At 28.3% G+C, this 11481-nt stretch overlaps 1 protein-coding gene across 1 annotated transcript; it reads left to right on the top strand.

The window, feature by feature from the left end:
- Positions 1-5222: 5222 nt before the first annotated feature.
- On the top strand, positions 5223-8223 carry LOC100776539 (transcription factor bHLH25). The gene is made up of 4 exons (XM_003539168.5): positions 5223-5408; positions 5479-5952; positions 7413-7763; positions 7854-8223. Exons 1-4 carry the CDS (start codon positions 5370-5372, stop codon positions 7929-7931), a joined length of 942 nt encoding a protein of 313 aa, XP_003539216.1. The 5' UTR covers positions 5223-5369; the 3' UTR covers positions 7932-8223.
- The last annotated feature ends 3258 nt before the right edge of the window (positions 8224-11481 follow it).

Raw genomic sequence — 11481 nt, forward strand, 5'->3', positions numbered from 1 at the left:
TATTTTTTCTTTCTCTCTCGCTAGGTGTATACTAACATTTGAGTGTCGATATATTTTTATTGTTTAAATAACCTTTTTTTTTTCTAATCAACTTCTCTTTGTCACAAACTTCCTCTTTCATGGCAACAACACATCAAATTTTAAAAATCATTGTTTAAATTGTGTTATGAAAAGTAGTTTATGAAATTTTAAAAACAAAACACTGTTCTGGAAAGTACATATAAAAAAAATGATTTTGAGCCTAAATGAATCCCGGTGGACCAGTTTTTTAGTGGTTACTGTAGCTGACAAAAATAAATGTTAATTGACAAGTATGATCCTCATTAAAGTTTAGTTTATAATATGCTATTTTATTTGAAAATAGAAATAAAAATATGATATTTGAAGAAACAAGAATGTAGTGTTGTTTGTGGATGAAGAAGACTTTTGAGTGTGTTTGTTGAGCTTTGCACTTTCAGTGGGTGGTGGATAATTAGGTGGTTTTTGGAGTGTTAAGGGTGGGTAGTCAGGTGTTGTGTTGCATATCTTTAAATACTTCTTGGCGCATGTGCAACCTGCCGCCAGGTTTCCACTAAATTTCTCATTCATTTTTTCCTACTCTGCCGCGCCCTCAATACACCTCTTGCTCGACAGTATCACAAACGAATCCCAAACCAAACACCCCTAAAATTTAGGAAATATTTTCTACCTTCATAGAAAAACTTAAAGAATTCAAAAATGATTATATACAACAAACCACAAAGTTTGATTTTTTTAATTTGATTTTTTAAAGACATTAGTTTTAAAAACATATATATATATACAACACCCCTAATTTTTTTTATAGACAACACCCTAGTTTTAAAGACATTATATACAACACCCCTAATTTTTTTTAATTTGATTTTTTAATTTTTAAAATTAATTTATTTTTAAAAAATATATATATTTTGTGATGGTTTAAAATCAGTTAATGAAAGTTTTAAACTCTCATTTGTTATATTTTAGATAGAAAGATCAAATTATATCGATTTAAGAAATTAGAGGATTAAATTGAAAAAAAAATAGAAAATTAAATTGAATGAATAAAATAAAATAAAAATCTAGTTTAACCTAAAAAAAACCGCCTGGCTTCGTCCATGTGCGGGAAACATAATGGCAGAGCATGAGATCCAAAAAATTGAAAAAGATGCTGAAGACAATAATAAAGGCAGGTTAAGACTTAACATAGTCCTATATTGTCATCGTTCACAAAGTATGATAGCAATGATAGCATAGCTTGTACAAATTGAGATAAAGCCTTCTATTTTGTGGGCAACGACGATCAGTACTTAAATCAATCACGATGAATAACTTGCTAACTATAATTTGTTAATATTTTGTGTGCTTGCTAGGTAGTATTAGGTATAGCCTTATTCCTCTTGTTTTCATGTGTTACACATGTTTTAAGATGCCCCAATCAAGACGGCGTATTTTTGAAGAAATTAGTACTATGGTAAGTCAGAAAAAGGCAAAATATTTGTCCATAGCTTGCTAAGTATAATTTGTCACGTTGCATTTTTTGGTGGCACAACTGCACAACGTGTTGAATTTTTTCTGGTGCAGCGGTAAAGTTGTGCCTTGGTGACTTGTTAGTCATGGGTTCGAATCCAGAAACAGCCTCTTTGCATATGTAAGGGTAACAAAGTTTTTATTCTGACACATTATTTGTCTTAACAAAAATGAGGAACGAAAATAATTAAGAACGAGAGCAAAAAAATATCTTATTTTAATATACTATTAGTGTATTTTTTATATTATTAAATAATTTTTTTAAATAATTATTATATAAGTTAATAGTTTTAAATTATATAATATTTTATATTTTTATTGAATATTCATATAAAATTTCCTATTATCAATATATTCTAACTAAACTTAAATTAAAAAAAAATAAGAATAAAACAAAAAACAAAATATGTTTATAGTTTTTTAAACACGGGGTCTTTTGGCTGCTAAATCAAATTATATTTTAGAGTGTTTGATATTTGGTTACTTACAAATTATAAATATTTCATCAACACTTTTTATTATTTTTTATTATTATGTCATATCATTAATTATTTATCTCTCTTATCTTTATATTTCTGAATATAAACACGGAAGGAATATTCCAAAATTATTTTTCTACAAAGTAAAATTTTATTTTAGTTCTTAAATTTTTTAGATGTTGCTATAATAATTCATGAAATTACAAAAAAAAAATCTAATAACTTCCTAAAATTGAAATCAATGTCATTTTAATTCTTGAATTGTATCATTATAGTTTCTAAATATAGTCCCTAACAAAACTAACGAAAGAAACTAATGTGATTAAGATATTTTTATTTCAAAAATTTATTTGATATTTTTTAATTTAAATACTAGTTTTAGCAATGCTTAAAAAATTCAGATCTGTCAAAAAAAAAATCGAGAATAAAATAAGAGTTTACTCTTTTTTCTGTATTTTGACGTTTGTGTTGTGCTTCTTCCCTAAACTGGTGGTGTAGTAATGCTCAATCGTTCTGACTCTTGCTAGTCGTATCTGTTCATTGTGATCATACTTTTTTCGAGATTCTGTTGGAACCGGTGAGATTGAACAATGAACACCATGGAATTGGTGATTGGATTTGCATAAAATATAAAAGTTCTTGAACATGGACAACAACAATCACCCATTAATATTTGTTTATCTTTATTCATATTATTTTATATATTTTTTCATTTTCATGCTGAAATTTTTCTTTTGAACAATGATATATGGACATCTTAAAATTTTCACTAATATATTTCATTTTTTTTATTTCTTTTCATATCACAACACAATCAAGGTAGGACTAAAGATAAATTAACTAAAACTTAAATTTTAAGTTTATCGGTATTTGATATTTTTTTAAATAAAAAAACACATATATTGAATCAAAGATTTCACATATATATCACTCTTTTATTAAAAATAGAGACTCAATTTCTACTTACGGTTTCATTTTCTTTAGACCAACCATGATCATAAGCTTTTGAGTAATGATATATGATTCTATGAGCACCTTCTAATTTTAAAAATCTCACTAATATATTTCATTTCATTTCTTTTTATTTCTCTTCATATCACAGCATAATCAAGGTAAACTTTAAACTTAAGGGTAAATTAATTAAAAGTTGAATTTTAGGTCTACCAATATTTATTATTATTTTTAAAAAATAAAAGAATCACACATATTAACTATTTTATTAAAAATAGAGACTCAATTTTCACTTTAGGTTTCATTTTTTGTTGGGTAAATTCTGATCATAATATATATAGTTTTTTTTTCTTTATCTCAATAAGTGTTAGATAACTTTGTGGGTGTTTATTAAACATTTTTGTTTTTTTGTGAATATCATTATATCAAGTGCTAACCAAAGAACCTTATACAAAATTAGGATAAATAGTCACTTTTGTCTCTTAATATGTAACTCACTGACAAATGCGTCCCTAAAAGATGAATATACAAAATTTAGTCCCTGAAAGTGTAAAAAGTGTTACAAATATGTCATGTCGTTAACTTCTGTCTGTCACCGTTAATAAAATAGCCTACGTGACACATAGGAACAAATTTGTCACTCAAATGATTGTCAACATGGATTGCCAGCATAAGAGCATATTTGTCATAATATTTTTTTTTTAATTTTTTCGTCTTCTCACTTTGCTGATAAATGCGTCCCTGAAAGATGAAAATGTAAAATTTAGTCCCTAAAAGTATAAAAAGTACGATAAATATATTCGGACGTTGATAATACATTGTGACTAATTATTATTATTATTATTATTATGATCATGGGTTTATAATTTACTGCTCCTATTCATTTTGTACTTATGCAATATATCTTTTAAATTTCCTTTTAATATATATATATATATATATATATTATTTTGTTTTCTTATCAAACCTTAATTTTTGCTGTTAAAAAAACTTTATCTTATATCTTATAATTTTATCAAATTTTTACTAAATTTCTCACTTTTAATATTTAAAATTATTCCATATCACAATTTCAACTTAAGTGCTTTCATATTTAGATTGAAAATAATATGTCGAGAGTTTTGAGTAGAAAAAATATAATCGGCCGTGGGACCAAATTTATTTATTTATTTTAAAAATAGAATTTAATCAACTATTTTTTTTATAAAAAAATCTCACAAAATTTAAATTAGATAAAACTAAAGTGGAATTATAAGTTTTTTCCTTAATCAATAATATATATATATATATATATATATATATATATATACCTCAAATATGATAGAATCTCTTGGATAAACCTTATGTGTTTCCATTATTAAACATAATATGAATGAAATAAAAATAATTATTAGCAAATAAAGAACCTAAATAAATTTAAATAAAAATGTAATAATGTTCAAATTAATACATAGGTTAACTTTAAAAAAACTAATATAGAGATTTATTCTTTGTCTTTGGGACGTAGAGTTGTATCTTTCGTTGATTTAGGGGTTAAGCGACCTTACATTTCATTTGACATACTGTGACAAAGTACGTAATAAAGATTAATAATTAATTGAAGAAACAAAAAATTTAAGGAAATAAAAGACTTTCATTTTTTTAAATGGTAACTCAATTTTTTTTTATATCATAAAACTAAAGAATTTTATTGTATTTTGGAAAATAAGTAGTTATATTGATTAATTAAAAACTAATTAACAATTTAATAAATGGATAGATAATCAAAATATAAGAGTTCAAATCTTGAGCTGTATTTTACTTTTTTTAATCCCTTTTTTCATAATTTCTCTCTTATACAATTCATTATTAACATCTGAATATATTTGTCACACTTCTTATATTTTCGGGGACTAAATTTGCATTTTTATCTTTTAGGAACGCATTTGTTAACGGAGTGGAAAAACGAAAAATAAAAAAAAATATTATGAAAAATATGTTTCTATGCTGACAATTCACGTTGACAATCATTCAGTTACAAATTTGTCTTTCCGTGCCACATAGACTAATTAACGATGACGGATGAAAATTAACGGCATGACAACATATTTATTGCATTTTTACACTTTTTATTACTAAATTTTGTATTTTCATATTTCAAAAACGCTTTATCAATAAATTATACATTCAGCAACAAAATTGGTTATTTACCGTACAAAATTACAAAGCCTTGTTTCTCCACGTGCATTTGTTTTGAATATTTTATATTACACCTCTTTTATGGGTTATGGCCACGGGGGACGCAGGTAGGTGCATTGCGGCCCAAGAAATAACTACACCGCTACAAAGAGGGCACGAAGCCAAGTCTAGTCTAGTCCTGTGCTGCGCCCAATTGGAAACAAAAGGTGATAATCATAGTATCCTACATCGATGGACGACGCATCAGAAGCCAGCTGGTTATCTGATTTGGTAAAAAATTCGCTTCTTGATCATTATTTTTCTGTGAATGCTTTTTACCATTTTTATCATTTGATTTCAGATGTTGAAGGAAACGGAGGATTGCAACTTGTTCCGACACAGTCACCTTGAGACGTTGCTCGACGATGATGACGAGTTACTTTCGCATGAGATAGCAAGTGCCTTTGAGAACTTGCACCAACCTTTGTATTCGGAGACTTTTGAAAGGTCCACCAAGCAGCCCAAAACGAATGCCTCTTCCTCCCCTTCTTCTCCAACCTCCAAGATTCTTCTGTCTTTCGACAACTCCTCCGATTCTGCTGCCTTAAGCCCAAATCAGATCAAGAACAAAGGTGTTTCAGTTTCAGTTTCACTACCACAAACCCGAAAACGTTCATCAGAAAACCACAACTTTCAAACTGAAAGCCCCAAAGGCCCAAGAAGCTACAAGTCCCCATCTTACGCTCGGGATCACATCATCGCCGAGAGAAAACGAAGAGAGAAGCTCAGCCAGAGCTTAATCGCTCTAGCTGCTCTTATTCCCGGCTTAAAGAAGGTGCTCTTCAGTTCGCTATATACAAAGCACTGATTAAATTGATTTCCAAGTACAAGGAGTTATTTATTAGTAACAAGAATTTAATATAATTTTTTTGAAGTCATTTTGTAGCACTCAAGAGTGTCTGTATAATTATTACGATTATTTGTTTATCATAATTTTGAAATTGATTTTACATAGATTTAAATAATTTACATAAAATTTACTGTAATATTATGTTGGGATCCCTCCTTAATTGGAGATGTTCTAGAAAATTCTGGAGCTTTCTGGAAAAGTGTAGAATTTTTTAGAACGTCCTGAAGAACTCTAGAGTAGCGTAGAACTATCTAGAAGCTTGTGGAAGAATGTGGAAACCTCTGGAATATTCTAGAGATGTGTGAAACCTTCTAGAATCTTATGGAAGAGTATGGAAGAGAGTAAAAGAGTGTAAAGACTCCTAGAATGTGTGGAGCATTCTAGAGAATTAATCTCCACCCTAAGATACAAGTAATCTCCACCATTCATTGTGGAGGTGGAGTATTATAAATAAGGGTAGTAGCCTTCATTCTTATCCATCCCAAGACAAGAGTGAATCCACTTCTTAGAGTGAGGAAAAGTCTCTTTGAGAGAGAAGATAAATAGCTTGAGAAGTCTCTATCCTCAAGTTTGAGTGAGCCACCGTAGAGTGAGTCAATCCAAGTAGAGAGCCTATCTGAGAGAGAAGATAAATAGCTTGGGAAATCTCTATTCTCAAGCTTGAGTAAACCTCTATGAGAGATAAGATAAATAGCTTGGGAAGTCTTTATCCTCAAGCTTGAGTAAATCTCTCTGAGAGAGAAGATAAATAGCTTGGAAAGTCTCTATCCTCAAGCTGTAAGCCTCTCTGAGAGAGAAGATAAATAGCTTGGAAACCCTACTATCACTTTGTATAATGGAAGAATCTTCATATTGAAGAATTATAATCGTGTGCTCCCATTACTACTTTTAATTACTAAGTGCCTATCTTAACTTCACGAAGCGAGAAAGTCCGAGTTTTCCCAACATATTAATATTTTTAAATTTAATTTTGTGAATTTTATAATGATTAAACAATATTTTATTTACCGTATAAATTTGTTGAACAACATGTGATTTATTACAGTAAAAAAAAATAAATAATATTACTTAAAATTAAGTATATTAGAAAATAGATTAATTCAACAATTTTAAGAATAATGAACAGTAATACATAAACACTGTTTCATTTTAAACACTCCATTAATATATGATGTTATCTATGTCCATCTCTGTCTTTCCATTGTATCTTAAACTCTATAACACCCGAATATTTCTCTCTCTCTTCATGTGTCTAATTGCATTTGGGGGGGTGTTCATTTATTTTTTCCTTTTCCTAAACATGTACTACAGGTTTAGAAAATAATCATTGTGAATTGGTACAAAACATTTTAGCTAGTTAATTAACTAGTAGGGTGAATGAACAGATGGACAGGGCATCGGTGCTGGGAAATGCTATAAAGTACGTGAAAGAGCTGCAAGAGCGTCTGAGAATGCTTGAAGAAGAGAACAAGGTGATGGTGAACAAAGCAAAGCTCAGCTGCGAAGACGATATCGATGGTTCAGCTTCACGTGAAGATGAAGAAGGCAGTGAAAGACTCCCCCGTGTGGAAGCGAGAGTGTCAGAGAAGGACGTGCTCCTTCGGATCCACTGCCAAAAGCAGAAGGGGCTTTTGCTCAAAATACTTGTCGAGATTCAAAAATTCCATCTCTTTGTTGTCAGTAGCAGTGTCCTTCCTTTCGGGGATTCCATACTTGACATAACCATTGTTGCTCAGGTAATTAAAACAAAAAACTAGTTTTTAATTTTTAGAGATTCGTGATCTTATAAATTTAACTTACACGAATAAGTGGTCACGATTTTGCAGATGGAAAAGGGGTACAATTTGACCATTAATGATATTGTAAAAAACCTACGCGTGGCTACTTTGAAATCCATGTCATAACACCAACGTCAACATGTTCTGGTCTGGTCTGGTCTGGTCCCAGCAGGATGGTCTGGTGGTGGTTGCTAATATCAATAATGATATTTTAATGTTAGTGTGAACTGTGGGGCACAGACGCCCAAAACTGATTGAAACTCGGATGTTCATTCAAATGCTCCTCCCCTTATCAATTTCAATGCACAAAATTTATATGCTATCGAACTTTCGTTTTAAAATCTTATGTGAATTAATTAAATGAAACTTTAATTTTAATGTAAATATTAATTTTTTATTGATAAATATTAATTATTAATTTTTTGTTAGTAAATGGAGTTAAATTCTTGATTTTTTTTTCTTTCATCGCTAAATCAATCTTAAAACTTGTCAAATCTTAAAACTTGTCTTGTGTATTGTATTGATGTTCTTGTGTATTCTTGTATCTCATATTTGTCATCTTGGCTTGTGTATGAATGCAAAGCTAGTATATTTTTGTCTCTTTAATTATACTATCTTTTTTCTTTTTCCCAAAATGTTTTAAAATTTTAAATTATAGTATAATATTTTTTCAACTTTAATCTTATAAATTATTTTAATTTTAAATAAGAGTAAAATTTTAAATATATTTTTACTTCCTAAAATTGAAGTAAGTTTGTTTTTGAATTCCTAAATTTAAAATTGATTTTTTAGTTCTTGTAATCATTGGGTCTCCTATGCCTGATTTGACCCGCGCATTTGGGTTTTGTTGCATCGCTGGAAAAGGAGTTTTCTAGCTTTCCTTTTTTTTTTTTTCTTCTACATTTCTTTTATTTTTTTAATCACTTTTTTCTTTTCAATGCTTACACGCCACAATATATAAATTAATTTTGACAAAGGATTGCATGGTTTTGTTAATCAATAATTAATAATTTGTATCTTCTGGGATGAAGTTCTACGAGGCCGATGCTCCTACACAACCATGTCCAGCCTAGATAATCCAACGCCTCCGCAGTTCCCAATTATCTAGGCTGATCGTAGTTTTTTTTTTTTTTTTTAATTTATATTTGTAGCAACAATGATATACTGATAGTGAGGACTAAAAATGGTAGTAACAATATTAAGGATAACATTTGCAATATAATGGTAGTACTAATGATCACAATGATTATAAAAAGAATGATAAGAATGATAATATTAATAGTGATGATATCATATTGATAGTGATAAAAATAATTATAATAATCAAGAGAATCAAAACTTTATCATACATGAACTTAAAAAATATGTTTAATTTAAAATTTCACACATATAATATATGTAAAAAATTAATATATAATAATAATTTTATATAAAAAATACATAAACTTATGTGTACAAAAAAAATGAGAAAACAAATAGAATAAATAAATAAATAAAAATTATATATTGTTACGACTGTATAGAGTTATTTTACTGTAATTTAAAGAATCTTAGAAAATTGGAGTTGACCATGGCCCGACCATGTCCCCCTTCTCTCTGCTCTTGATAATAGTGATGGAATTGAAAGTGGAAACTAATGTTAATGAATAATGATGCAGTGATGCAAATAATGATAATATTGGTGGTAGTAAGTGATGATAGCAATGTGGTAGAAGAGGAGGTGTTCGTAGCTATATCCTTAAGCAGACAAGCACAGATTGAATATTGCTATAGTAGGTGCATTCTAATTGTAAGTACGATCCATCCCAATTTTCAAATATATTTTTCTTCTTGTTTTCCATATTTAAGAATCACCTGAAATCTTGATGAAGATGTTTCTAAACTTCTCATCAAATAACTATATGATCTGGAAGGATTCTTCAACTGCACACATTTATTAATTTTCAACGCGCACGTATTTCATTATAGCTCGAAATTGTTAAAATCTAGTCCTAGTTGCGTTCGTGTGGGTTCTCTAATTGAAACAAAATCTGATGAAAGATTTGCAGTTAAGTACAGACAAACGGAGACTAAATATAAAATTTTGATTGCACGATATTTGAAACTATCATTAGTTTACCCAAAAGAAAAATGATACATATAGACTAAAGAGAAAGGTTCATTTAGATGCGAGAGAGAAGTTTCCGCACCGAAGCTTAAATAGATTTATAATTCAATATCTAATGTTGCCAGTCTGAAAACAGTTGGGTTGAAGCAATTCATTTATATGAAAAGTGTTCTTTATAATCTTTTATAGATATGGATCGGATTGTAAAATAAAGTACTAGTATAATTTTTTTTGTATGTTTAATTATAAATTTAAGACCCATGCTAACAAGTGTCTTAATCATATTCGTTAGAAATTTGATAAATAATTTGTTATTAAAGATTATGATTAAATTGTTTTGGAGAAGTTTTTTTATGGAAAAAAATCACTTTTAATTCATTAGTTAGGATAATGATTATAACATTTCTCCTAAATTATTGAATAAAATATTCGTACTATATTGTTCAAAGGCATCAATAATGAGGCAAGTTCGCTTGCATCTTCTGTAATTCCAAAACATCGCAATGAGCATTTGAAGATGGTCAAATTCTTAAGTAATATAGAACTAAAATGTAAACAACCTCAATTTCTAAGAATCTTTAGTTCAAAATTTGAATTTCCAGTTATATTAAATATTTGAAAAAAAATTATTGTAAATAATTTTATTCAATTCAAATAAGATTACCTTATAATTAAATTGATTGTATTAAGAATTAATATAAAAAGTATTTTCCATATCAATTTATCAACTCATTTAGCTTGTGGATATCATATCCGTTGCAACTTTTGATACTCTTGGCAAAAAAATTTAAACCAGTTGTAGTAAGAACATGATATAAAGAATACTTTCTTGATCAATTCTTGATATAATTGATTTAGAAAACCATTTTAGGTTATATATATATATATATATATATATATATATTGTGATTTTAGTAACCTAAAAGCTCATATTTTTGTTCTCTCTTTTTGGTTTGACGAATCAAATACACTTCAAAAAAAGTACTTTTAGGTTTACATTGAAGACGTATATATATCTTGATGGTATCCCTCTAATTCCTCTTGTATAAATATGACTTTAGTCTTTATTTTCTCTTTGTATATTTTTCATTTTTATTTTTCTATAAAGTCTTTATTCTCAATATGTATATCTTTCAAACCTTAGTCTCATAAGGTATTATTAGACATGAGTTAATATTCTTTATCTGATTATGACTTAGATATTCAAACCATGATCTCTTTTATTTTAAACCTCAATCTTGTTATTTTTGTCATAAATAACATGTGTGTTTTATCCAAAGGTTTCAAATATTGTCGTTAACTCGCTAAAGATATTATTGTCTTCTACAACAATAAAGATATTATGAATCTTATTTATAATTAACTTAGTGTAATCGATGCATAAAGTATTGTATAAAAATTCATAAGTTAAAAAGAATATGATCTTTTCTAATGCTTTTAATTTGCTTTAGTTCTTTTAATTTTTCCTAACTTATTTTAGATATGTTTTTTTAATTTTATTCCTGCCTTATAATAACTTTTTAATTTCAGATGTGATAAAATTATGAGTTGGCTTTTTGTTAATCGTGA

The sequence above is a fragment of the Glycine max genome, chromosome 11 (assembly GCF_000004515.6).
Source record: "Glycine max cultivar Williams 82 chromosome 11, Glycine_max_v4.0, whole genome shotgun sequence".
NCBI lineage: Eukaryota > Viridiplantae > Streptophyta > Magnoliopsida > Fabales > Fabaceae > Glycine > Glycine max.

Excerpts from the sequence above, each read along its gene's own strand:
- LOC100776539 (XM_003539168.5), top strand. The coding sequence starts at position 5,370 with ATGGACGACGCATCAGAAGCCAGCTGGTTATCTGATTTG. Across the intron at positions 5,409-5,478 it reads CCAGCTGGTTATCTGATTTG|ATGTTGAAGGAAACGGAGGA; the intron begins GTAAAAAATTCG and ends ATTTGATTTCAG. Across the intron at positions 7,764-7,853 it reads ACATAACCATTGTTGCTCAG|ATGGAAAAGGGGTACAATTT; the intron begins GTAATTAAAACA and ends ACGATTTTGCAG.